The following is a 27,706-nucleotide window of genomic DNA, read 5'->3' on the forward strand; positions in this document are numbered from 1 at the left end:
ATTTTTATACTCTTTTCTACTTTGAAATTCCAAATAGTAATTCATTTGTGAGTGAGTGATAAAGAAGAAGGGGAACTTGAAAAACATTTACTCTAGAAAATCTGAATAGAGATAATACATTAGAGATTAGTTTCTTGCTCTCTGAAATTGCTAGGTCAAAAAGGCCCCATTCATATAGAGGAGAACAGGATCCCAAAGTACTGTAAGTAGCCCATTAAATTATTAGGTAATACCTTTGCAAAGTCAAGATTCTGGTTTTAGAGTCAAAAAGCCTGAGTGAGTCCCTCCCACTTGAGTCTCTTAGTAACTGCAAGGCCTTGAGCAAATTACTTCCTTTCTCCGGGCTCTATCTGTATAATGATGGGGGTTGAACTAGGTAACGCTCAGTTCAGTTCAGTCGCTCAGTTATGTCCGACTCTCTGCGACCCCATGAATCGTAGCACGCGAGGTCTCCCTGTCCATCACCAACTCCCAGAGTTCACTCAGACTCACGTCCATCGAGTCAGTGATGCCATCTAGCCATCTCATCCTCTGTCGTCCCCTTCTCCTCTTGCCCCCAATCCCTCCCAGCATCAGAGTCTTTTCCAATGAGTCAACTCTTCCCATGAGATGGCCAAAGTACTGGAGTTTCAGCTTTAGCATCATTCCTTCCAAAGAAATCCCAGGGCTGATCTCCTTTAGGATGGTTGATCTCCTTGCAATCCAAGGGACTCTCAAGAGTCTTCTCCAACACCACAGTTCAAAAGCATCAATTCTTCAGTGCTCAGCTTTCTTCACAGTCCAACTCGCACATCCATACATGACCACAGGAAAAACCATAGCCTTGACTAGACGGACCTTTTTTGGCAAAGTAATGTCTCTGCTTTTTAATATGTTGTCTAGGTTGGTCATAACTTTCCTTCCAAGGAGTAAGCGTCTTTTAATTTCATGGCTGCAGTCACCATCTGCAGTGATTTTGGAGCCCAAAAAAATAAAGTCTGACACTGTTTCCACTGTTTCCCTATCTATTTCCCATGAAGTGATGGGACTGGATGCCATGATCTTCGTTTTCTGAATGTTGAGCTTTAAGCCAACTTTTTCACTCTCCACTTTCACATTGATCAAGAGGCTTTTTAGTTCCTCTTCACTTTCTGCCTTAAGGGTGGTGTCATCTGCATATCTGAGGTTATCGATATTTCTCCCAGCAATCTTGATTCCAGCTTGTGTTTCTTCCAGTCCAGCGTTTCTCATGATTTGCTTTGCATATAAGTTAAATAAGCAGGGTGACAATGTACAGCCTTGACGTACTCCTTTTCCTATTTGGAACCAGTCTGTTGTTCCATGTCCAGTTCTGTTACTTCCTGACCTGCACACAGGTTTCTCACGAGGCAGGTCAGGTGGTCTGGTATTCCCATCTCTTTCAGAATTTTCCATAGTTTATTGTGATCCACACAGTCAAAGGCTTTGGCATAGTCAATAAAGCAGAAATAGAGGTTTTTCTGGAACTCTCTTGCTTTTTAGATGATCCAGCAGATGTTGGCAATTTGATCTCTGGTTCCTCTGCCTTTTCTAAAACCAGCTTGAACATCTGGAAGTTCATGGTTCACGTATTGCTGAAGCCTGGCTTGGAGAATTTTGAGCATTACTTTACTAGCATAAGAGATGAGTGCAATTGTGTGGTAGTTTGAGCATTCTTTGGCATTGCCTTTCTTTGGGATTGGAATGAAAACTGACCTTTTCCAGTCCCGTGGCCACTGCTGAGTTTTCCAAATTGCTGGCATATTGAGTGCAGCACTTTCACAGCATCATCTTTCAGGATTTGAAAGAGCTCAACTGGAATTCCATCACCTCCACTAGCTTTGTTCGTAGTGATGCTTTCTAAGGCCCACTTGACTTCACATTCCAGGATGTCTGGCTCTAGGTCAGTGATCACACCATTGTGATTATCTGGGTCATGAAGATCTTTTTTGTACAGTTCTTCTGTGTATTCTTGCCACCTCTTCTTAATATCTTCTGCTTCTGTTAGGTCCCTACCATTTCTGTCCTTTATCGAGCCCATCTTTGCATGGAATGTTCCCTTGGTATCTCTAATTTTCTTGAAGAAATCTCTAGTCTTTTCCATTCTGTTGTTTTCCTCTATTTCTTTGCATTGATCGCTGAGGAAGGCTTTTTTATCTCTCCTTGCTATTCTTTGGAACTCTGCATTCAGATGTTTGTGTCTTTCCTTTTCTCCTTTGCTTTTCCCTTCTCTTCTTTTCACAGCTATTACAGGAGCTGACTGTGGCTCAGATCATGAACTCCTTATTGCCAAATTCAGACTTAAATTGAAGAAAGTAGGGAAAACCACTAGACCATTCAGGTATGACCTAAATCAAATCCCTTATGATTATACAGTGGAAGTGAGAAATAGATTTAAGGGACTAGATCTGATAGAGAGGGTGCCTGATGAACTATGGACGGAGGTTCGTGACATTGTACAAGAGACAGGGATCAACACCATCCTCATGGAAAAGAAATGCAAAAAAGCAAAATGGCTGTCTGCGGAGGCCTTACAAATAGCTGTGAAAACATAACGCTACTGTTCCCTTAAAATTTTACTACGTAAATTAAAAAAACTGAACCATCAGAACTATCATTATTCTAAAAATCTTCCATCTTTTCAACAGATATTATATTTTTAGAGAATGGTGTTATCCAGTTATATATTTCAAAACAGATAGTTATAAAGGTGGTTTTCTCTTTTCTTGGTTGGTTTCCAAGATTATAGTAATATTTTGAATTTATCAGACTTCCCTGGTGGCTCAGAGTGTAGTCTGCCTGCAGTACGGGAGACCAGGTTTGATCCCTGGGTCGGGAAGATCCCCTGGAGAAGGAAATAGCAACCCACTCCAGTATTCTTGCCTGGAAAATCCCATGGATGGGGGAGCCTGGCAGGCTATAATTCATGGGGTCGCAAAGAGTCAGACACGACTGAGCGACTTTACTTCACTTTGCATTTATCAAATATGAGATAATTCTTTTGTGTGTTTTGAAACTGACATAGAAATTGACATGATTTGTTTGAAATTTAAAGTAACTGGTTTGTGCCTTCTGAAATATAAAATGTATTCCTGTTTTATGAAAGAAAACATTCAGAGCCTCAAATGTAAAACTTTGAGGTCTTTAGATACATAAATGTTTGTGGGAAGTTTTTTCCAAGACTACTACATTCAGTGTATTTTCTGGGTTTAGATTACAAATTTATGCTGTTACTTTGGAATTCCTCATCTGTGAAGTAGCAAATCAGACTCTTCTTGCATTATGCCTTTTACTCATGAATTTACAATGATTTGGGCTTGATGTTTTTATATTTTTAGTGTCTTGCCATGAAGAGATTAGCAACATAGAACACAATAGACTTTAATTAGTTTTTCAGCTGTTTTCACCTCTGTAAAATGGAGCTAATGATAGCTACTGTGTAGTCCTGACCTCAGTGTGTTAATTTACCTAGACACTAACCTGAATGTAGAAAGAAATCAGCACATAGTAGCAATTGTAAAAGTAATAAACCCTCAGCATAAAGAGTTTAAAGGAAAAATAGCAAGTGTAATTCCACTATGTAGAGACAACCAATGATAATATTTCATGTTTCCTTCTCATCATGTTTGCTTTTTTTCAATTAATAAAATAAAATGTCCTTAAAAAAAGTATAAAAATTTGCTTGACTCTCCTCAAGTTAAACATTACTTTATAAATAAAGGTACACGTTTTTCCTACAGCTAGCTATTTCCTATTTAGCAACATATTATGAACTTCATGCTTGGTAATGCAAGTCTGCCCATTTTAAGTAGTATATTTCAACTATGACTACTGTATCCTAATTTATTTATTACCAGATTAACGAACAGTTGCTTAATTTCTGGTTTTTAATTATTACAAATAATGCTGTTGTAAACATCCTTGAACAAGTTGTTTTGCATGCCTATGAGACTTTTCTGTAGATCGATTCCTGATAAGTGGCATTACTGGGTCACAGATTACATGCATTTAAACTGTTGAGAGAAACTCCAAATTGTCCTCTCAAAAAAAGTACCACTTTGTAGCTTTTACAAAAATGTATGAGTACCTATTTTAGTTATACTGTGCTTTAACTGAATATTATTAAACTTCTTTGCCTATCTGATTAGAGGTTGAATTGTTCAACTTTTTCATTCAGATATGCATGTTTTTAATCTCATCTTGATCAGTTGCATGCATTGTAAATGTTTTTACCAGTCTTTCCGTTCTTAATTTTGCTTTCTAGTCATTTTTGATGCATTTTAAAGAATTGCTAAAAAGAAGAAAGGTTCTATAAAATATAAAGATAGTGAAGTGGAGTGGTTAAGAACACAAACTGGAGCTAGGCTGCCTTGGTTCAAATTTCTGACCTTCCTCTTCTAGCCATGTGATACTAAGCTAAGCCACCTAACTTCCTTGTGCTTCAGTTCCCCGTCTATAAAGTAGGGCTAGTAATAATAAACTAGGGATAAGCCAGTTTTCATTTCCACTTACAGTAACTTAGAAATCCTATTTAAACATTTCACTAGCACTGAATTGTCTCTTTTTTAATATTTGTTGCTATTTTGGAAGGTGGAAATTGTTTTAATTTGCTTTTACTTAATTGCTACATAGATATGGAGTATTTGCCCATGTGTTTCAAAGCAATATTTTAAAATTCAAACGTGAAGTTTGACTTAATCTAATCTGTGATAGTAAGATGCTCTTAGAACTGTTTTGGTAAAATAAGTAATTCAGATCTGTGGGACAGAATTTTTCCATTTGTTCTTTGTTAAATTGCCCATTATTATTTCTAAATGGAAAATAATCATGCCACAAACTGAATTTAAAATGTCTGTATTTGGATGTTCCTTGAATAATAAAGCATGAAGGTGAGTTCCCATTTAGTTGATAGCCATACTTATAGTTAGTCAATAGTCTGCTCAGTTGGTTAATAGCTTGGAAGTCTTTTGAGTGTCTCCTTATACTTTGTTCATTTTTCAGCATTTTCATCAGTGATTTAGGTCATGATTTCTTATCTTGGTGCTGCTAACATATTGAACCACAGAGCTCCTGTTGTGAGTGTGCATTTTAGGATGTTTAGCAGCATCCTTGGCCTCTACCCACTGGATATTGGTAACACACACACAAAGGCATTCTTTGTGATACCTGTGGTTTCTCAGGCATTTGTATGAAAATGGTAAAAACTTTGGATGATCATAATGTTATTTGCTGGAAGGAAGGAAGAAGGGGATACTACCTCTTATCAGAGAATTATTTTTACCTCCCATATCTCCGATACTCTATTTTTAAGAGAATTGTTTATAATGCTTTCTTAAACTTTAAGAAGTGGTTAAAGTTTTGACTGAGATAAACATGAATTTGAATATTGTTTCTACACTTGGTATATGTTAGGTGTCCTTGGGCAAAAGTGAATTTGGTAGATTGTTGACAGGAATAAATAAAATAATATTAAAATAATACCCAGCACTTAGCAGATAATGTGCAGCAATAAAAGATCTGCATTTTCGTACTGGAAATCTTTGGGAATACATTTACTTTATTATATTCATTCCTAGTAGGTCTACTGCTGCTGCTGCTAAGTCGCTTCAGTCATGTCCGACTCTGTGCGACCCCATAGACGGCAGCCCACCGGGCTCCCCCGTCCCTGGGATTCTCCAGGCAAGAACACTGGAGTGGGTTGCCATTTCCTTCTCCAATGCATGAAAGTGAAAAGTGAAAGTGAAGTAGCTGAGTCCTGTCCGACTCCTAGCTACCCCATGGACTGTGGCCCACCAGGCTCCTCCGTCCATGGGATTTTCCAGGCAAGAGTGCTGGAGTGGGGTACCATCACCTTCTCCCCTAGTAGGTCTAGGGCAGCATTATAATCAAACAATACTATTTCTCCAGTGAAACCTCCAAATGTTTGAATTAAAATGGGGAAATAATGAGTATAAATGAGCTCAGTCCCTTTTTTGCTGCTGGAGGAGTTATGAAAATCTTTCAGCTTCAGAGATTCAGGGCTTGGAATTGTTCCCATGTAATTTTGGTCCTGTACTAAGATTATTGTAATTATTCCCTACGCATTAAATTGGTCCTTTGCTTATTTAAGCAGCTTGAGCTACAATATACACAAAAACTCAAACTGAAGTTATTTAAAATTGAATGTTCCAGTGGTAACTTTTGAGCAATCTGAATGAAGAATTCTTTGTGGTATTTTTGTAACTTTTCTGTAAAATTTGAAATTATTTGAAAATAAGAGGGTTTAAAAAAAAAATTAAATACCTACACCCCCTGCCCCCGCCTCCATGAACTGTGAAATGTATATTGTGTCTGAATTACCTCTGTAGGACTAATAGCAAGTTATATAGTAGCAAGTGCATTAATACCTTAGAATCATAGGTTCATTTTAACCCAGGCATTCTTTATGGTAGAAGTTTTTGACCAGTATGACTTCAAATCTCCAAAATCATATGCAAAATTATGTGATACATAAATTTTTCTAAGACTAGGAACCATAATTTTCATTTTATAGTCGAAGTGTGATGTAACACTAACCAGCCTGTGATGTCAAAAGTATATTTAATAGCTGTAAATTTTAAAGGACTGGTGAATTTGCTATAATGTCATAATGGATAACTTTAATGAACAAAGAAAAGTTAAGAGATGCTTATGTTAAGAATAACTTGAGCCAATACAAAATAGATATTCTCTGTTAAAAATAGAGGAGCTTGGTAAGAAAATGGTATAAGGCTCCCCTACTTATTTTAGTCATTGTTATTCAGCCACTGTGTCATGTCCAGCTATTTGCAACACCATGGACTGCAGCACGCAGGTTTCGCTGTCCTTCAGTATCTCATGGAGTTTGCTCAGGCTCATGTCCATTGAGTCAGTGATGCCATCCAACCATCTCATCCTCTGTCGCCCTGTTCTCCTGCCTTCACTCTTTCCCAACATCAGGGTCTTTTCCAGTGAATTGGCTCTTTGCATCAGTTGGCCAACATTTAGAGTGGACCACAAACTACTTCTTTTAAATAGTGACTCTTTCAGAGGTAAATGCTCTGCCTCAGCTCTTTGTATGGCATATAACTTTATCTTTATTCTCAATCAGTGCTAATCAAAAACTGTTGAAAGAATAGAAAAGATCTGTATGAAGAAAACTTAAATTCTACTGAATGGCTTAAACAAGTCAAGCAAATGGGGGGAAAGGACCTTATTATTAGCTGACTCAATATTACAGAAATAACATTTATTTCTTAAATGAATGATCTTTAAATCTGATATGATCCTAATGAAATCACTAATGAAATACTGTTTTGTTTTTTATTTCGGAATTTTTTTTTTTTTTTTTTTTGGAGAAGGAAAAGATCCATAAAATGACTTTAGTTCATTCTGAAGAATAAACGTGGGAGAAGCACCAGAAAAAACCAGGGGGGCGGAAAGAGGAATAAGGCTGGACTCATTAAAATGTATGAAATTTTAGTAAAGTTTGGGTATTGATGTAGAAATCTACAGTGAGATTATAGAAAATAGACATGAGGCTATTTGACACTCTAATATATGATCAGATAGAGATAGCATTTCAAATTGGTATAGATAATGACTTATTCAATAAATGCAGTTGAGACAGCCTGCCATTTAACAGTTTGGTTTTTTTTTTTTTTTCTAATAGAATGTCCAGTCAGTTCAATTGCTCAGTCATGTCCAACTCTTTGTGACCCCAGGGACCACAGTACACCAACCTTCCCTGTTCCATCACCAACTCCCGGAGCATACTCAAACTCATGTACATCACATCAGTGATGCCATCCAACCATCTTATTCCGTGTTGTCCCCTTCTCTTCCCACCTCCAATCTTTCCCAGCATCAGGATCTTTTCAAATGAGTCAGTTCTTCGCATCAGATGGCCAGCGTATTAGAGTTTCAGCTTCAACATCAGTACTTCCAATGAATATTCAGGACTGAATTCCTTTAGGATGAACTGATTGGATCTCCTTGCAGTCCAGAGGACTCTCAGCAGTCTTCTCCAACACCACCGTTCAAAGGCATCAATTCTTTGGCACTCATCTTTCATGGCTGCAGTCACCATCTACAGTGATTTTGGAGCCCAAAAAAATAGTCTGTCACTATTTCCATTGTTTCCCCATCTATTTGCCATGAAGTGATGGGACCGGATGCTGTGATCTTAGTTTTCTGAATGTTGAGTTTTAAGCCAACTTTTGCACTCTCCTCTTTCACTTTCATCAAGGGGCTCTTTAGTTCTTCTTTGCTTTCTGCCATAAGGGTGGTATCATTTGTGTATCTGAGGTTATTGATATTTCTCCCAGCATTCTTGATTCCAACTTGTGCTTCATCTAGCCTGGCATTTTGCCTGATGTACTCTGCATATAAATTAAATAAACAGAGTGACAATATACAGCCTTGACATACTCCTTTCCCAATTTGGAACCAGTCTGTTCCATGTCCAGTTCTAACTATTGCTTCTTGACATGGATACGGATTTCTCAGGAGGCAGGTCAGGTGATCTGTTATTCCCATCTCTTTCAGAATTTTCCAGTTTCTTGTGATCCACACAGTCAAAGGCTTTGGCATAGTCAGTAAAGCAAAAGTAGATGTTTTTCTGGAACTCTCTTGCTTTTTTGATGATCCAGCAGATGTTGGCAATTTGATCTCTGGTTCCTCTGCCTTTTCTAAATCCAGCTTGAACATCTGGAAGTTTACAGTTCACGTACTGTTGAAACCTGACTTGGAGAATTTTGAGCATTACTTTGCTAGCGTGAGAGATGAGGGCCATTGTGTAGTACTTTGAGCATTCTTTGGCATTGCCTTTCTTTGGGATTGGACTTCCCTGGTGGCTCAGACGGTAAAGCGTCTGTCTACAGTGCAGGAGACCTGGGTTCAAACTCTGGGTTGGGAAGATCCCCTGGAAAAGGAAATGGCAATCCACTCCAGTACTATTGCCTGGAAAATCCCATGGACAGAGGAGCCTGGTAGGCTACAGTCGGACACAACTGAGCGACTTCACTTTCACTTTCTTTGCGATTGGAATGAAAACTGGCCTTTTCCAGTCCTGTGGCCACTGCTGAGTTTTCCAAATTTGCTGGCATATTGAGTGCAGCACTTTCACAGCATCATCTTTTAGGATTTGAAATAGCTCAAGAGGAATTCCATCATCTCCACTAGCTTTGTTCATAGTGATGCTTTCTAAGGCCCACTTGACTTCACATTCCAGGATGTCTGGCTCTAGGTGAGTGTGAGTGATCACACCATGGTGATTATCTGGATTGTGAAGTTCTTTTTTGTACAGTTTTGTGTATTCTTGCCGCCTCTTCTTAATATCTTCTGTTAGAGCCATACCATTTCTGTCCTTTATTGTGCTCATTTTTGCATGAAATGTTCCCTTGATATCTCTTATTTTCTTGAAGAGATCTCTAGTCTTTACCATTATATTATTTTCCTCTATATCTTTGCATTAATCCCTGAGGAAGGCTTTCTTATCTCTCCTAGCTCTTCTTTGGAACTCTGCATTCAAATGGGTATATCTTTCCTTTTCTCCTTGGCCTTTCACTTCTCTTCTTTTCTCAGCTATTTGTAAAGCCTCCTCAGACAGCCATTTTGCCTTTTTGCATTTCTTTTTCTTGGAGATGGTCTTAATCTCTGCCTCCTGTACAGTGTCACGACCTCCGTCCATAGTTCTTCAGTCACTCTATCAGATCTAATCCCTTGAATCTATTTGTCACTTCCACTGTAAAATCATAAGGGATTTGATTTAGGTCATACCGGAATGGTCTAGTGGTTTTCCCTGCTTTCTTCAATTTAAGTCTGAATTTGGCAATAAGGAGGTCATGGTCTGAGCCACAGTCAGCTCCCAGTCATGTTTTTGCTGACTTTATAGAGTGTCTCCATCTTTGGTTGCAAAGAATATAATCAGTCTGATTTCGGTATTGTCCGTCTGGTGGTGTCCATGTGTAGAGGCTTCTCTTGTGTTGTTGGAAGAGGGTATTTACCATGACCAGTGCATTCTCTTGACAAAACTCTATTAGCCTTTGCCCTGTTTCATTTTGTACTCCAAGGCCAAATTTTGCCTGTTACTCCAGGTAGCTTTTGATTTCCTACTTTGGCACTCCAGTCCCCTATAATGAAAAGGACATCTTTTGGGGGTGTTAGTTCTATAAGGTCTTGTAAGTCTTCATAGAACCGTTCAACTTCAGCTTCTTCAGCATTACTGGTCGGAACATAGACTTGAATTACTGTGGTATTGAATGATTTGCCTTAGAAACGAACAGAGATCATTCTGTTGTTTTTGAGATTTCATCCAAGTACTGCATTTCAGACTCTTGTTGACTATGATGGCTATTTCATTATTTCTAAGGGATTCTTGCCCACAGTAGTAGATATAATGGTCATCTGAGTTAAACTCACCCATTTCAGTCCATTTTAATTTGCTAATTCCTAAGATGTCAATGTTCACTCTTGCCATCTCCTGTTTGACCACTTCCAATTTGCCTTTTTTCATGGACTTAACATTCCAGGTTCCTATGCAATATTGCTGTTTACAGCATCAGACTTTTCTTCCATCACCAGTCATATCCAGAATTGGGTGTTGTTTTTGCTTTGCCTCCGTCTCTTCATTCTTTCTGGAGTTACTTCTCCACTCTTCTCCAGTAGCATATTGGGCACCTACCAACCTGGGGAGTTCATCTTTCTGTGACATACCTTTTTGCCTTTTCATACTGTTCATGGGATTCTCAAGGCAAGAATATTGAAGTGGTTTGTCATTCCCTCCTCCAGTGGACCACATTTTGTCAGAACCTTCTGCCATGACCCATCCGTCGTGGGTGGCCCTTACATGGCATGGCTCATAGTTTCATTGAGCTAGTCAAGGCTGTGGTCCATGTGATCAGTTTGGTTAATTTTCTGTGATTGTGGTTTTCATGCTGTCTGACTTCTGATGGATGAGGATAAGAGGCTTATGGAAGCTTCCTGAAGTGAGAGACAGACTGAGTGGGAAACTGGATCTTGTTCTGTTGGGTGGGGCCGTGTTCAGTAAATCTTTAATCCAATTTTCTGTTGATGGGCGGGGCTGTGTTCCCTCCCTGTTGCTTGACCTGAGGCCGAACTATGGTGGAGGTGATGAAGATAATGGCGACCTCCTTCAAAAGGTCCCATGCAGGTACTGCTGCACTCTGTGCCTCTGACCCTGACGCAGGCCACCTCTGACCCACACCTCTGCTGGAGACTCCTGGACACTCATAGGCATGTCTGGGTCAGTCTCTTGTGGGGTCACTGCTCCTTTCTCCTGGGTCCTGGTGCACACAAGGTTTTGCTTGTGCCCTCCCTGATGGCTCAGGGTAAAGCATCTGCCTGCAATGCAGGAGACCTGGGTTCGATCCCTGGGTCAGGAAGATCCCCTGGAGAAGGAAATGGCAACCCACTCTAGTACTGTTGCCTGGAAAATCCCATGGACAGAGAAGCCTGGTAGACCACAGGGCATGGGATTGCAAAGAGTTGGACATGACTGAGCGACTTCACTTTCACTTCCAAGAGTTTGTTTTCCCAGTCCAGTGAAAGTTCTGGAAGTTCTATGATGGGGTTAATGGCAACCTCCTCCAAGAGAGCTTATGCCATACCCAGGTCTGCTGCACCCAGAGCCCCTGCCCCTGCAGCAGGCCTCTGCTGACCCGTACTTCCACAGTAGACACTCAGACACAGTGCTGGCTCAGTTTCTGTGGGTTAGGCATGCATTTTGTGCCCTTCCCTGGTCTGAACAGCTCAGGTGACCAGGTGCTTGGCCAGTGCACTGTCTCAGGTGGGCTGTGCATCTTAATCACCTTCTGGGTCCTGGCTGCGCAGCAAGAGCACATGTGCCGTATGTCTCCACTGGAGAGCTGATCTGGCAGATGTCAGCCATCCACGATCTCAGGAAGAAGTGGTTAGCAGCTGGGAGCCTGCTCACAGTTTGGTGGAAGATGCCCTCTCTAGGGCTAAAATGCCCTCTCTGCGGCTAGGAGCCCCTTGCCTTCAGGCTCGGGCTGTGTCAAGGCTGCCTCTTTGCCTCTGGGCGGGGAGGGGCTGGTACACTGCTAGCTCTCCTTTGGTATTTGCTCAGTCCTATGTGCTGTGATCAGGCCAGGCTGCATGTTAGGTTGTTAGGTTAGAGCCTTTCCAGGAAAGTTCTCTTTTCCACAGTTACAGTTAGGCATGTATTCTGTGGGTTCCCCCACTCCACCCCCACCCCCACCCCCCACCTCTAGGTTATTTTGCCTTCTGAGATTCCAGAACTCCCCACAGACCCGCCTGTGAGAGGGTTTCTTATTGTGTGGAAACTTCTCCTTCACGACTCCCCAGGACAGGTCTCACCCCTAACTCTTTTGTCTCTCTTTGTCTTTTATATTTTGTCCTACCTCCTTTCGAAGAGAATGGGCTGCCTTTCTGGGTGCCTAGTGTCCTCCACCAGTGTTCAGAAATTGTTTTGTGAAAGTTGCTCAGCATTGAAATGATCTTTTGATGAAGGTCCAGGTGGAATTAATTGAGATATAATTGACATAAAGCTCTGTGTAAGGTGTATAGCCTAATGATTTGATTTACTAACATCATGAAATGATTATCATAATAAATTTAGTAAACATCCCTCATCTCATAGATAAAAAATTAAAGAAATAGAAAAGTTTTTCTTGTGATGAGAATGCTTAGTATTTACTCTCTGAGCAACTTTCATATATAACACACTGCAGTGTTGATTATATTTATCATGTTGTTTTTTTATCTCCTTAGTGCTTATTTCTCTTACAACTGGAAGTTTGTACTTTTTGACTACCCTTCTCCAGTTCCCCTTCCTTCTCCCTTCTCTCCAGTAACCAGAAATCTGATCTCATTTTCTGTGAATGAGTAAATTTATTTTTGAAGTCTAAGTGACCTACAACATCATGTTAGTAAAATCTAAAACTTGAAATAAAAAAATACGGAAATATTTTCATAATTTTGAAGAGAGAAGCATCCCATCCAAAGCCATTAAGGGAAAAATAACTAAATTTACATAGCTTTTTTAAAAAAATTGTATAGCCTGAAAAGACCATAATAAAATCAAAAGACCCCCTCTCCAAAAAAATCTTTGACATATATGACAATGTTTATGCATTGATAAGAAAAAAGACTAGTAATTAAGAAAGAGGACAAAGGATAAGAATAGATGGTCATAGAAAGATGTATATGTATGTGTGTGTGTGTATACACACAAACAGTATGTGTCTGACAAGCATATATTAGTAATATTTAATACAGTGAACGTGTGAGCTACCCAGACCATTTTCTTCTTTCACTGTTCTTGAGAGTAAAAACTTAGGAGTCATTTTAGAAGGCAGTGTTTCTAAAAACGTTATGCGTGCCTATTCAAGGAATTTGGCCTACACATGTATTAGTACAGTTCACAGACATATATGTACATATTTATCTAGTGCAGTATTGTTTTTAACAACACAAAACCTGGAAACAACTTTGAGTATCCCTCGGTACTGGACTGAGCTAAGTTAATAATGATGCCTTCATACAGTGGAATTCTATGCAACCATTAAATTACATATAGAAGCATTGTCATGCCATGACATCCATGATAAATATCCAGTAGAAAAATAATATTGGAGTTTAGTTGTCTGAAAGATAAGAAGCTAACTTTTACTATTGTGAAATTTACATGTAGTGAAATGCACAAATCTTAAGTGTACATTTGTTGAGTTTTGACAAATGCATATATACCTGTATAACCCAGTCCCTGTAAATAGGTAAAACACTATCATCACCCAAAAGATTTTTCATGGTTATCCCATTTCCTCCCCAGACAAACTATTCTAATTTTTCCCCTGAAGATGAATTTTGCCTGTTTTAAAATTTCATATGTATGAATCCTATAGCTCCACCCTTGCTTTTGAACAATAGTTTAGCTGAATATGAAGTATCTCAGGGTCACATTTTAGTACTTCACTTTAATTATTTATAACACTGTCCTCTCACTTCTTTTGCCACTATTGAGGACATTGTTGTTTTATATAGTCTTTCTATGTCAATTGCTTTTAAGTTCTTCATTTTTGTCTTTGGGTAATTTATCTTCCTTCCATGGTGGTGTGCTTTCTGCATAATTCTGGAAAATTCTAATTTGTTACCTTAACTTTTTGTTTTTTTGTTCATCTTTGCTACATTCTGGGCAATTAATTCAGCTGTATCAACCAAGTCACTTTTCCCTCCTTGTTGTGTCTAATTAATCTGACCTTTAGCCCATGCACTGGATGGGTTTTTTGTTTCAGTTACATTTTTCATGTCTAGGAGTTATGTTCCTTTTTCAAATGTATCTGGTCTTTTAAGTAGAATGTGTTCCCTTCTCAGGTTTTAACCTCCCTTTTTATTCAATAATTTAATACATCTGTTATCTGCATAAATAATTCTGTCTTAAATTCTTGGAAATTTGCTACAGCTATCTGCTGTTTCTGCTGATTCTTCATTATGATGGCTTATTTCCTTGTTTTTTTCTAAAATGTAATTGTGAAGTCAAGTTCATGCAGGAGGTGGTATGCAGTTGCTTATGCCAGATACCGCATTGCACCAGTCGAGGACCCTCTTTAATTTCTTAGTTTGAAGTTTATCAGACTATACTATCTATGGTAATGATTTGAACTCCAACCCATTTGAGGATTTCATAGTTATTCATTCTCAATTGAAACCTTTCCCCCACCCCCGATCCTTTCTTTCCCCCTCAGGCTTAAGCTGAGATTAACGTGTTTCCTCCTTATCTCCCTTTGCTGGTAGCCACAATTTTTCTGGTTCCCCCTTTCACTAGTTTTATGCAGTGGTCTTAATTTAAGGTCTTCGCCTTATTTGGTACCAGTATCTTGTCTCATGTTACCCAGTGGCTGTTGAAACATAAGCCTTTTAATTACTAAGCCTCTTGGTTACTCAGAGGCAAAGGCCTCCAGAGCTGGTGTAGTTTCCTCATTCCACTATGGTTTTTAGTTCCTGCTTCCTTTTGGCTCCTGAAGATGTTTCTTACTTTTTGATGAGCTCAGTATGTTTGCTGTATTTGTCCAGGATTTCTTATTGAGTGCTTTGAGAAGATTTTCAGATGATCTTCTTTACCATTTTGCACTAATTGCTTAAAATAAGTAGTGGCCCTGAACAAAGGGAACTTCAGTTGTTGAAGAGAGATGGATCAGGAAGGCATGATAATGACTTGTTCACTGAACAGTTCTACTCTTAGAAATGTATCTGGCACATATAATCATATGTATGGAAAATGAAATATGTACCAGGATATTCAACGCAATGTTTTGATAGTAAGAGAGCAGTATGAATCTAAATACCCGTCAATAGTGGACTACTGAAGTGAATTATGGTGTGCCTTTATAATGGGAAAAAAATTCAGCAACTCTAAATGTATGAATATGGAGTGGTTGCCAGAAATACTAAGTGAATAAAGACAGATACAGAACTACATTCATTATATACTAGCATTTTCTGCCACTGTATGAAAAGTAAAGGTTAATATAATATCTATTCTTATGTTATAAGCACTTAATAGTAGTTATCTTAAGGGAGGGGAACTATGTAGATGAGGACAGGAATGGGAATTATGTGCCCTTTTGTACCTTTTTTGAATTTTAGACTGTGCATGTTATATTTATTTTAAGAATAAATAAATGAATTTTTAAAATGATAACTTTTTAAAAATTGATAAATGTGGTAGGACTATTATACATTTTGAGTTGTAGTTATAGTCTTCGGAAAGTATTCTGATACTCAGATAAAATTCCATGTTTTTATCCATGGCTTCATCTTTTCAGTTGTATTTTAGTTTTTTTTTTTTTTTTTTTCTTTTATAGGAAGCCATGAGTAGCAAACCTGGAGATTATCTTTGATTGTGTTTGAATAACATCTCATTTGGTTGCCTAAGTTCCTTATTTTATTTTCCTGGGCCATTAGGGTCTGAGCAGAGGATTCAGCATTGAGGGGCAATATATTTTGAGTTGTCATTTGGAAAAAAAGAATTGGACTGAGGACTCCTCCCCAGTAATATATTTACCTTATCTCCAGGCATATGCTCTCTTATGTGGTCTAACCTCTTATTCCCTAGGAGCGGACCCAGCTTTTGACCTTCCTCTTCTGGCAGTTTATCTCCACATGGCCCTGACCCTCAGTTCTAAGCAGCCCAGTCTATCTTCATTCCTTTACCACTGTCAACTTAGAACTGAGTTGCTATCTTACTTTTGGCTCAGAGTTCTTAGGCTCTCTGTCTATGGGTCTGTCTTAAACTTAGAGTGTTTAGATAGTAGGAGTGTGTCCATTGTTAAACAACAGTATGAATTGATATTTGAGTTCCAGTCCTGTTTTAGAAGCTAGCCACTAGATGTCTCTCTTGTAAAGAAATAACCTTTTACAGTGTCTTAAAATTACTTTTTGTAAAAACGTCTATATGTGTATAACTGAGTCACTTTGCTGTATAGCAAAGATTGGCAAAACATTCTAAGTCAACTACACTTCAGTTAAAATTTTTTTCATTACTTTTTGAATAAAATTATAACATTCAAATTATATTGCAGTGATATACCTGGTATCCGTCACTGTGTTAATGTCAAGAGCACTTTTTTTCTTCAATAATTATATGGCAATACATTTCTTAAAGGACAGGTTTTTGGTTTTGTTTTTGTGGGTTTGAGCTTTTTGTTTCTTTTTAGGCATGGTGTTTTATAAGGTTTAGGTATGGTGTTATATATAGGTTTTTACCTTGCTGCAAACTGACTTTAGAAAAGAACAAAAGAAAATGAAATAATGGGTTTAGCAGTTATGGTCGTGATGGGAGAGGTGGATTAGAGAATATGACATAGTAGGTTTTCAGTGCACACTTGTTAACTAATTGAACATGGTTAGCTCTGTGGTTTCTTCCCCATAACTGATACAGTTTAATGGAAGAATTTCAAAGCAACAACAAGGACTTAATGCCTCTATTCTTTCACACTGTTTTTCTAATGGTTCTTCGGTTAATCAGGTATTTCCTTACTGGGGACATGTAGACAGTGGTAAGGAAGTTTTTACTCCACAGCATCAGAGAGGGTGTGCCTTTCCATGGCAACAGGCAGCATTCACTCAAGTGGAAACCAAACATTGTTGATCATGTTACGGTCCCCGTATTGGTTCAGTTAGGAAAGTCTGTCCTCAGCCACCAAGTGTGCTTGTTCCTCTCAGGAGTGAGTACCTTTCCACTGCCTTCATTGTGGCATCTATCATCTGTAGCATCCAGCAGCTGTCATCTTCTCCCATGCAGGCCCATCTTGCCTCACCCGGGGTTACTAGAGAGCCTCTAAGGAACTCTCCATACCTTCAGTGTCTCCTTACCTCAGTCACTCTTATACATTGATGCCAATACATCTTCTGAAAGCATGTGTTTACTCTGATGGTCACCTGCTCAGAATCCTTTAGTGCTTCTGTGCCCACAGGAGTCATTAGCTCCGAGATACCTTTACTGGTCACAGGCAGAATTGCCAGTAGGTGAAATTTGTCACCTCACCAGCTTTGAACTATCTGAAGGTCTCAAGTGTTTTACCCTTTTCTGTAACCTAAAATTACCTTCCTTTATCCCTCCCTACGCACCCCCCATTTCAAATTGCTTTTTCAGCAGTTGGAAATACCTCTTTCAAATATTTCTTACTTTAAGCAGTATGTTCCTGTTCCTCTAAGGATTGGGATCCATACTAAATAGTAGATTTTCATAGATGCCCCCACCTGATTTCCTAGTGTGTTCAACTAAAGGCACCCAGAGTGGTTATTCCTAATCCTAGAATGCCTTCCCCTTTCCTGTTTCCTAGACATCTGTGAAAATACACATGGTAGCTCATCTTCTCCATTATTTCTCCTTTGCCAGGGTTCCTATGGTACATATTTTTCCAAAGTTAATGTAAAACAGATGCATGCATTTAGTGCTAGTGTTCAGTTTTTGGTATGCATGTATCTGCTGTCCTTTCTGTATTCTAGTGTTTCTTGGTAAGGCCTCTGTTGACATTTTGAACAGGACAGTTTTTGTTGTGTGGCACTTTCATGTGCATTACAGGAACGTTGGCATTTCTGGTCCCTGCCCACTAAATACCTAAAGTGCTCCCCAGTCTCGGAACAATCAAAACTGCCTGGCCGCTTCCAAATGAGGTTGGTGCCACTCCCGGTGGAGAACTGCCTTATTAAGTGCTCGAATATATATTAGTTATTTGAAGCAAAATGTACTTTTTCTTCATTTCGATCTTTACCTACTATATCCGTTTTCTTAATATACTGTCTACCACATATTCCACAAGCAGGTTAACCTGTTTCCTATTATGATCATGTATTACCAGTAGTGAAACTGGTTTTTAAAGGAGCAAAATATAACTGGAACTTCTCAAAGTATTTCATAATGATGTGAGGCATAAAATTACGGTTTTCATTCTCCCCAATTCCAGTAACCCTTTGCATTCACTCTTCCAAGAACATTTGCTGTGGTACCAATCCTAACAAAATAGATGGGTTATTTTTATGAAGATAGTTATGTTTATTTTTGAGGCTTTAAATTTAAAAGATAAAAATTTAAATTTCAAAATATAAAATGCCTGTGAGTGAAGGATTATGTGTGTTTATTTATTATTGAAGGGTTTCACATTTTTGTAGATTTTCTTTCTGCTTTAAGTTAAAAAAAGATTTTATTACCCACAGTGGAATAAAATTCCTTTTTCCTAATAGTTCATTGGGTGTTATTTTCTGTTTCCAAATTTTATAGCAGTTGACAATATATTGATTAATCTATCTTCACTATGGCTTAGAAATGCAAGAAGGAGCCTAGAAAGAAAAATGTAATCCCTTGTATGAAACAAGATGCTTTATTTGCATGAAATAAAATATTCAGTTCAAACGAATTTGAGCTATAAATGTGGTGTATTATTATATAGGCTTTCATAACTGAATGTCCACAGGTAGGATGGACTTCAGGAGTTCAGGTACAGTGACTCATTGTGTCATGAAAGACCCAGTTTATAGATGATTCTTCATTGTATTTTCTGTGATGTCCGCCAAATCCTTCTAATGGTTTAGGTAGAATATTTAGGAGTGCTTGTTTCCCAATGTAACTGAAGAGGAAACCTGAAATTCACTGTGATTGGACCACCTAGGTCATCTGCCCAATCCTGAGACCTTGTGTCCAGGTGAATATAAGGTGTGACTTTCTTAAGCCAAACAGTAAGTGTGTAGTCCTAGAGATGGGGATGGGATCTATTATTCATCAAAATCTGATTATGGATTAGGAAGGAGAATGGAGGTAAGGGATTGCCAAGGAGACAGAATGTCCAGGATAACTCTTAAAAGTGATTTTAAAATATGGAGGCGAGTGTTTAAAATAAAATTGAGATCCATTTGAGTTATTAGTACAGAAAAATACATGGTTTGTTATTGAACTTTGATTTCTGGAAAGTTCATAATAGTATGCTAGATTGCAGCATAAACTCTTAAGATTTGAAGTGCTGCCTGGGTTCAAACCCCAGCTCTGCCACTTTCCAACAGAATAATAATGTTGGAAGAGTGCCTGACTTGTCTTTACCTTAGTGTTCTCTCCTATAAATGAAATAGTAGCCTTTATCCCATAGAATTACAAAAATTAAATTAATTGATACATATAAAACACTTAGAACAATGCCTGGCATTCAGGAGGCACTTAATAAACTAGTCAGCCCTCTGCATCTGCCAGTTCTGCATCTACAGATTTAGTCAATCACAGATTAAAAATATTTGGGGAAAATCTTGGAAGGTTCCAAAAAAGCAAAACTTGAATATGCTGTATACCAGCAACTGTTTACATAGCATTTATATTGTGTTAGATATTATAAACAATCTAGAGATGATTTTAAAGTATTTGGGAGGATGTGTGTAGGTTATATGCTGATAGACATTTTAAATAAAGGACTTGAGCATCTTCAGTTTTGGTATCTGTGCAGCAGGGTGCAGGGGAGGACTGAACCAACTCCCCCAGGATACCAAAGGATGACTGTTGTTTACTGCTGTTGCTACAAGCTAGTGCTTTCTGGTATAAGGCTTCACTGGTGGTTTGCATAACCTGTAGACTTTTCTGAGTTAATGAATGGCATGGGTTCGACGCCTGGATCAGGAAGATGCCCTGGAGGAGGGCATGGCAACCCACTCCAGTATTCTTGCCTGAGAATCCCATGGACAGAGAAGCCTGGCGGGCTACAGTCCGTAGGGCCATGAAGAGTCAGACACGACTCAAGTGACTGAGCACGCACATACACATGGTAGTCTGAAGATCAGACTTGTAGAAATTTTAGCTTTCACTTACCTCATGACGTCACCTGTATTTATGAATCATAAGTAAAAATTTCAGGCATATTTAAACTGCACTGTATCAGCAAGCTTCTCCACAAGCTTGTAGGAAATACTTCCCTTAATAACTGTGAACAAGAGTTGAAGAGTTAATGGCCTGAATATACTGTAGAAACAGTTATTAGGAGAGTTAAATAGCAGGATGACAGATTCCTTCTAAGCCTTCATTTTGCTCTTCTTTAATAACCTGTGTTGGTAGTGCATTAATCAGAATAAAATCCATATTGTTTGACAGAACATTCAGAGCCCTTGGCAGTCTGGTGTTAGTCCACATGTCCAGTTTCATAAACACTGAATTCCATGAAAGTAGAGTTTGGTTATAAACTCGTGGCACAGTATTCTAAGTTGAAGACCCTGCAGTATTTCTGTTCTAAGCTTCATAACTCACAGGACATTAAAATGAATGTAAAATTATAACAGTAGTAATAACAGTAACTAACGTTTTTGGTTGTGGTGTTCTGAGCTCTTGACCTATATATATATATACTCACTTAATCCTATGATATAAATATTGTTCTCCCTGTTTTACTGTGAGAACGCTGAGGCATAGAGGAGATGTGTCTCTTGCTCAAGATCACATGAAGTAATAAATTTTGTTAAGAGTAGGATTCAAACAGAGTCCACTTCACCTCTCCCCTCTCCTGCCTCTGGGCATTACAGTATATTGGGTATCTTTTCTGTGTACAATGTCAATAAAGAACAGAGTTCTTTTATGTGAAACTCTATACTCTTCTTACAGTGATTTGGAAGGAAAAACGTGCGTTGGTGGTTCATTCACTGCCCTTTTAAAAAGAGGCTGCTTTGGGCTCATCCCCCACGTCTCTTTGCATCCCTAATACTCAGAGAGCCCTCATAAGTGTTCTTTGAGTAAATGTTGGTTAATCAGTGATGTAATGGAATGAGAATTGGCAGTTTTTTTAAGGAACAAAAGTGTTCACATGCATTTAAACTTTGTATTAGAAATCTTAGTTCTTAGAATTCAGTCTCCACATGTTACTCTTGCTGCTGCTGCTGCCACTAAGTCACTTCAGTTGTGTCCGACTCTGTGCGACCCCACAGACGGCAGCCCACCAGGCTCCCCTGTCCCTGGGATTCTCCAGGCAAGAACACTGGAGTGGGTTGCCATTTCCTTCTCCAATGCATGAAAGTGAACAGTGAAAGGGAAGTCGCTCAGTCGTGTCCGACTCTTTGCGACCCCATGGACTGCAGCCTAACAGGCTCCTCCGTCCATGGGATTTTCCAGGCAAGAGTACTGGAGTGGAGTGCCATCGCCTTCTCCAATGTTACTCTTAGTTGCAGCATATTTCTTGAGGCACAAAGCTTTGAAGCTGTCAGAAGATTAAATAAGGAACCCTAGTTCTGGTTGAGTAATAATTTCTGAGATAAACACTTTAAAATAGGACTTCTAATAATAAAATATTTTTATTTGGAAAAACTTGAGAATTTTCCCCTGAATATTCATCACTTTTATTTATTTGTTTTTAATAGGATAATTGCTTTACAGTGTTGTAATGGTTTGTGCCATACAGCAACGTAAATCAGTCATATATATATATCCTCTTCCTCTGGAGCCTCCCTCCCACCCCTGCCATCTCACCCATCTAGGTCGTCACAGAGCACAGCCTGGGCTCCCTGTGTTATATAGTAGCTTCCCACTAGCAATCTGTTTTACATATGGTAGTGTATATATCGGAGAAGGCAATGGCACCCCACTCCAGTACTTTTGCCTAGAAAATCCCATGGACGGAGGAGCCTGGTAGGCTGCAGTCCATGGGGTCGCTAGAGTCGGACACGACTGAGCGACTTCACTTTCACTTTTCACTTTAATGCATTGGGGAAGGAAATGGCAACCCTCTCCAGTGTTCTTGCCTGGAGAATCCCAGGAACGGGGAAGCCTGGTGGGCTGCCATCTATGGGGTCACACAGAGTCGGACACGACTAAAGTGACTTAGCAGCAGCAGCAGTGTATATATGTCAGTGAATAAAATATTTTTAAGTTTAAAAAGAATGTTAAAATTATTCTTGTCTTTTCTGTGACTTCCCCATGAAAGCATCTTTGATTTTTCTGATAATAAAAAATAGCCAGTCATTATGTCGACAGTTTATTTAATACAGACACACAGAGAAAGAATTAAGTCCTTTCATAATGTTAAGAAATAACCATCGTTAAAAATTTGGGGCGTATCCTTCATACTTCTAAATACAAAGCCATGAAGTCAGAAGAGTAGTTGAATATATAAATACATTACTTCCCCAGCCCCAAATTTGTGTTTCATCCACATATTATTGTCTTGGAACTGTGGGAGAGAATGAACATCAACAGTTTCTAGTAAGCTAGAGTTGTTGAATAAATGTCCTATGTTAACTCACTAAAATCAAGTGTAAAATAATAATTATTTTTGTCATTTAATACTTGTTCACATAGGTGTTTCTCAGTCTTTTCTCATTATCACCTCCCAAGGAACCTTTTTAAACATTTTCCCTCAAATTGCTGCCTGCCCGCCTGCCCACCCACCCTGATATTTTGATACCACATATGTATCTGTTTATGTACTGGAGCCCTCCAGAGGGCCACAAACAAACCATTATACTAATATTTTCTACCCTCCTAAGAACCAGTTTTCAGCCTCTTGGGAGTGATGCTTCCCACATTGAGAATGTATGGTGTGTGTGTGTGTGTGTGTGGATATTTGAGAGAGGAGGAGAAAAAGCTTTGCTGTGCATGAATGATTACTTCAGTTTCATGGCACTCAGAGAAGGAGCCAGTGTTTTTATTACCTTGTCAGTTTGTCCAGAAGGGAACATTAGATTTAATTATTGCCACCATTACTTCACTGGTCTATGATCGAACTACAAACGTCGTGCTTTAGGGTGCCTAAGTTGCTGAGAATATTCTGGGTATAGTAATTCCATCCTTGAGAACGTTGATAAATATGGCAAGGACACAATGACATCTTTCTAATTGAAGGCATTTTGCTGAATTGAGGGAACAGAAGTCCTAATGCGTTAAGAACAATAGTAAATATTTAAACCTCTATCCCAGTGGTTGTCAAAAATCATGATTTTGCCTCGCAGAGGACATTTGCAGTATTGGGGAACATTTTTAGTTGTCACAGCTGAGGGAGTGGATGTTGCTAGTGGCATCTCATGGTGAGAGGCCTGGTGCTAAACATCCTGCTAAACATCTTGCAGTGTGCAAGGTGATGTATCCCCACACCGCGAACCATAATAGAATTATCTGGTCCAAACTGTCAGCACTGCTGAGGTTGAGAAACCCAGCTTTATCCTAATGATTCTATATCTTGGAATCTATATTTAGAAAATAACCCAAAATTCAGAAACAATTGTTGTATGCCTAGAGATGCTCACTGAAGCATTATTAATTTTAATCTTTTTTTTTAACAAAGTATTCTTTCAGAAAACTTACAAACAAAAGAGAGGGGGACTCAGTTCCCCCCCCAAAATAATGTTGTTGGGATTTTGATGTATGTATTCTTTGAAGTAGGACTTTTATCACTATATGGGCTTCCCTGGTAGCTCAGCAGTAAAGAATCTGCCTGCAATGCAGGAGATGCGGGTTTGATCCCTAGGTCAGGAAGATCCCCTGGAGAAGGAAATGGCAGTCCCCTCCAGTATTCTTTTCTGGAAAAACCCCATGGACAGAGGAACCTGGTGGCCTGTAGTCCATGGGGTCACAAAGAGTCGGGCACGACTGAGTGACTACTTTGACTTTCATATAGTGACATGCTGCTATTCAGTTACTCCATTGTGTCTGACTCTCTGCGACCCCATGGAGTGTAGCCCACCAGCCTCCTCTGTCTATGGAATTCTCCAGGCAAGAATACTTGAGTGGGTAGCCATTCCCTTCTCCAAGGGATCTTCCTGACCCAGAGATCAAACCCGGTCTCTTGCATTGCAGGCGGGTTCTTTACTGTCTGAGCCACCAGGGAAGCCCATATCGTTCTATATACGTATGAAAAATGAAAAAGTTAATTCTTTCAGACTTAGAGATTTCATTGCATTAGTCAGGACCACATCGATTTCAGGAACACTAAAGAACCACTTCAGAGGGAATTAATTAACTCATTCATTTCAGAAATTTTTTATACTGTACTCTTCAACCTTTTTGTCCACTCTCTCTTAAATTTTAGACTCCGCATTACTGTTCACAAATGCCTCTTATACTATCATAAACTGAAAACATAGAGGCAGTTTTTCAGTGAAGTTAACTTTAAGTTCTATGTGCCAGAAAAGGTACATGATAGCCCCATCCCTGAGGCCATTCTTCTGTTTTTCTTTACTGTGATGTAAGAACAAGAACAAGTGGTAAAAAATGGGAAGCAGTCATAAATGTCTAGAGAGTCGATAAATAGATTTTGGCATTCTTCGTGCAATGGAATACTATGTAATGGTTAAAATTAATGAACTAATTTACATGTATCATCATAAGTCTCCAAAGCATAACATAAAGAGCATGACATGAGGTATTTAGAGTATGATAACATTGAAATAGGTGTTGCTATCACACAAAATATTGCATAGATATGTTTATATATGTATTAAAAATATAAAACCATAAATGACAAAAATAGATACCCAACCTCAGGATAGTAATTACCTCTCTTAAGGAGAAGGGAATTGGATCAAGGAACAGTGAAAAGATTCATCAACCACATTTATAATCTTACATGTCTTAGAGAAAGTATCTCAAGCATATAAATATGGCAACATGCAAGTTGGTTGACTATGTCTATGTTGAATGTTTTTATTCTTTTTTTGTTTTTAAGCTAAATACACTTTTCAGATTTGTTCATGTTTGAACTCGGGCCAAATATAAATAGATAATAGGCATAATTTAGCAATATATAATAAAAGAGTAATGAATGATTCCCATATAGCGACAACTAGCTAACTAAAACTAATAATATCATTTCCAAGGACTTTTCTGTCTTTGTTTTTGGAATGTTAAGTACTTTCTGAGGGTATCTGGGGTCCACTGAATGTTAAGAAAGGCAAATGGTTCTTGAAATTACTCAAGCAACAATTGCGATGATTATGATTTACAATTCCAAAACATGACAAACTGGTAATCTTCCCTCTGTAACTTAAATATATTTAGAAGGAAACCATATTGTGCATTAAGATTAAAAAATTACTTTACTTCATACTAAGAAATGTGGTGTCTCTTGGCCTCTTGATACTGATACTATACTTATACCTATTTCACAGATAGCAAATACTGCAAGATGTTTCATTTTAGAATTATTTATTTAAAATCAGTAACTGTTGTGTTTGTGTTCAGGTTTTTCTGTTTTGTTTTGTTTTTTTTAAGTTTTCTCCTCTGAGATTTTAGATATCCAACCTTTAAATCAGTAAGGGATGCTCTACAACTTAAATCTATCCAAAAAAAAGAAAAAATTTTAACATGATTGCTTCTTGTATAAGTGGCACTATCAAGCATCAATATGTTTTTCTCTAACTAGTGCCCAAAACTATCTTGTTACTGAAGAAAGCATCCATAAGCAAATCTGTGATTACTTACATTAATAGAAGGATTTTTACTTAATTTTATGTTAGTCTTCACACAAAAAATTGACCAAATCATATAAATGTTTGGTGGGAGATATTCTACCAGATTGTATTAAAAAAAATTATTTTAGATTTTGGGACCATGCTGCTAAGGGATATATTTATAGGAGATATTGACCATTGCTTGTACATACAGCTAGCAATAAACTTGCCGGTGGGTTGTTAGAAATTTATTTGCCAAGAAAGAAAAACATGTATTAAATGATCATGTAGTGAAGACATTTAAATTTCTGTAATGGATTGAATATTTTGAGCATTAAATGTTTTTAAAAAGGAATGGTCTCCAAATTTTGATGTATCAGATAGAGCATATGGCCATTTTTCTAAAATCACACATTTAGTGAATTGTTACAGTTGATTCTGTGTCAAGCCAAAGTTTAGACTAACGGCGAGCAGACTAACTCAGAGTGCTTTCTGCTTAGCAACCAACTTGTTGTCTCCTGTTTTGCTACTGAATGCACGTACTCATGGCTCAGAAGTGTGTCTGCAGCCAGCTGGTCTCAACTGGACAATACTTCATTCACCTAATTTCCAAACTAGTCAGGCAGAGACATCAGCTTTTTATTTTTAGTCATGAGGAAATTTATTTGTAAACTTCAAGTAGTAGCTCACTGATCTCAGACGCCCCTGAACTATGAGAACTTGCCTTTTAATTCAAGAATGCGAAGTCCTTGGAATTTCTGTTCTGCTTAATATTTTTTCCTCTTAAAGCCTCTTGCAAGTATATTGTTTAAAAAACATAACCTCTAACATTCTAGAAAAGAGAAAATAGCTTTTAGTAGAAAAAAATTTTAAACTCCAAGAATACTTTTAGAATAATTATCTGAAAACAAAAATTTAGGAAGTTAGTTGTGTGTTCAGATTTCTGTTGTCTGCCTTTATCCCCCACATGATTGTTTTCTCTCTTAGAAAACGACAGTTTTGTTGGCATGTGAAGCTTCAGTTTCCTCAGAGTCAAGCTGTGTACGTAGAAAAAAGGTATAGTATCACCACTATCTATTCAGAATTTACTTGTTTTCATTATGCCTCCATATTTAAAATAAACTGTTAGATGTGATGTCAGTAGTAGAATGGATAACTAAGTGTGGTATAGTCATACAATGAAATGCTACACACCACTGAAAATGAATCAACTACAATTACACACATCAACATGGATGAACCTCAGAAGTAATGTTGAGTGAGAAAACCAAGTTAAGGAAGAATATAAAGTATGATTTTTGTATGTAAATATGGAAAAAAATAAAAGTATACTTTTTAGGAATACTTCAATGGCACCCCACTCCAGTACTCTTGCTTGGAAAATCCCATGGACGGAGGAGCCTGTTAGGCTGCAGTCCATGGGGTCGCTAAGAGTCAGACACGACTGAGCGACTTCACTTTCACTTTTCACTTTCATGCGTTGGAGAAGGAAATGGCGACCCACTCCACTGTTCTTGCCTGGAGAATCCCAGGGACGGGGGGGCCTGGTGGGCTGCCATCTATGGGGTCGCACAGAGTTGGACACAACTGAAGTGACTTAGCATAGCATAGCATAGTAATGGTAGAACTCTGAGGGAAGTGATAAGCACAGAAATCATAATAGTGTTTATTTCAAGATGGGGACAGATGTGAAGGAGAGCAGCATAGGGAGAATCAGGAGGGCTGAATCAAGAGGAAACCTCTTCAGGCAGGTGGTTATACAGGAAATGAAAAATAATCCCAAATTCTACTATGATAAAATTACTGC

General features: G+C 38.4%; 1 protein-coding gene across 1 annotated transcript in view; it reads left to right on the forward strand.

The window, feature by feature from the left end:
- Positions 1 to 27,706, forward strand: part of ZNHIT6 (zinc finger HIT-type containing 6) — a gene marked incomplete at its 5' end in the record, with an annotated part of 61,480 nt that overhangs the window by 9,796 nt on the left and 23,978 nt on the right. The window contains one exon of the mRNA XM_006080479.3: positions 26,887 to 26,955. Coding sequence (XP_006080541.3) covers positions 26,887 to 26,955 — 69 coding nt within the window. The remainder of the gene's footprint in view (positions 1 to 26,886; positions 26,956 to 27,706) is intronic.

Source organism: Bubalus bubalis, chromosome 6 (assembly GCF_019923935.1).
Source record: "Bubalus bubalis isolate 160015118507 breed Murrah chromosome 6, NDDB_SH_1, whole genome shotgun sequence".
Lineage (NCBI taxonomy): Eukaryota > Metazoa > Chordata > Mammalia > Artiodactyla > Bovidae > Bubalus > Bubalus bubalis.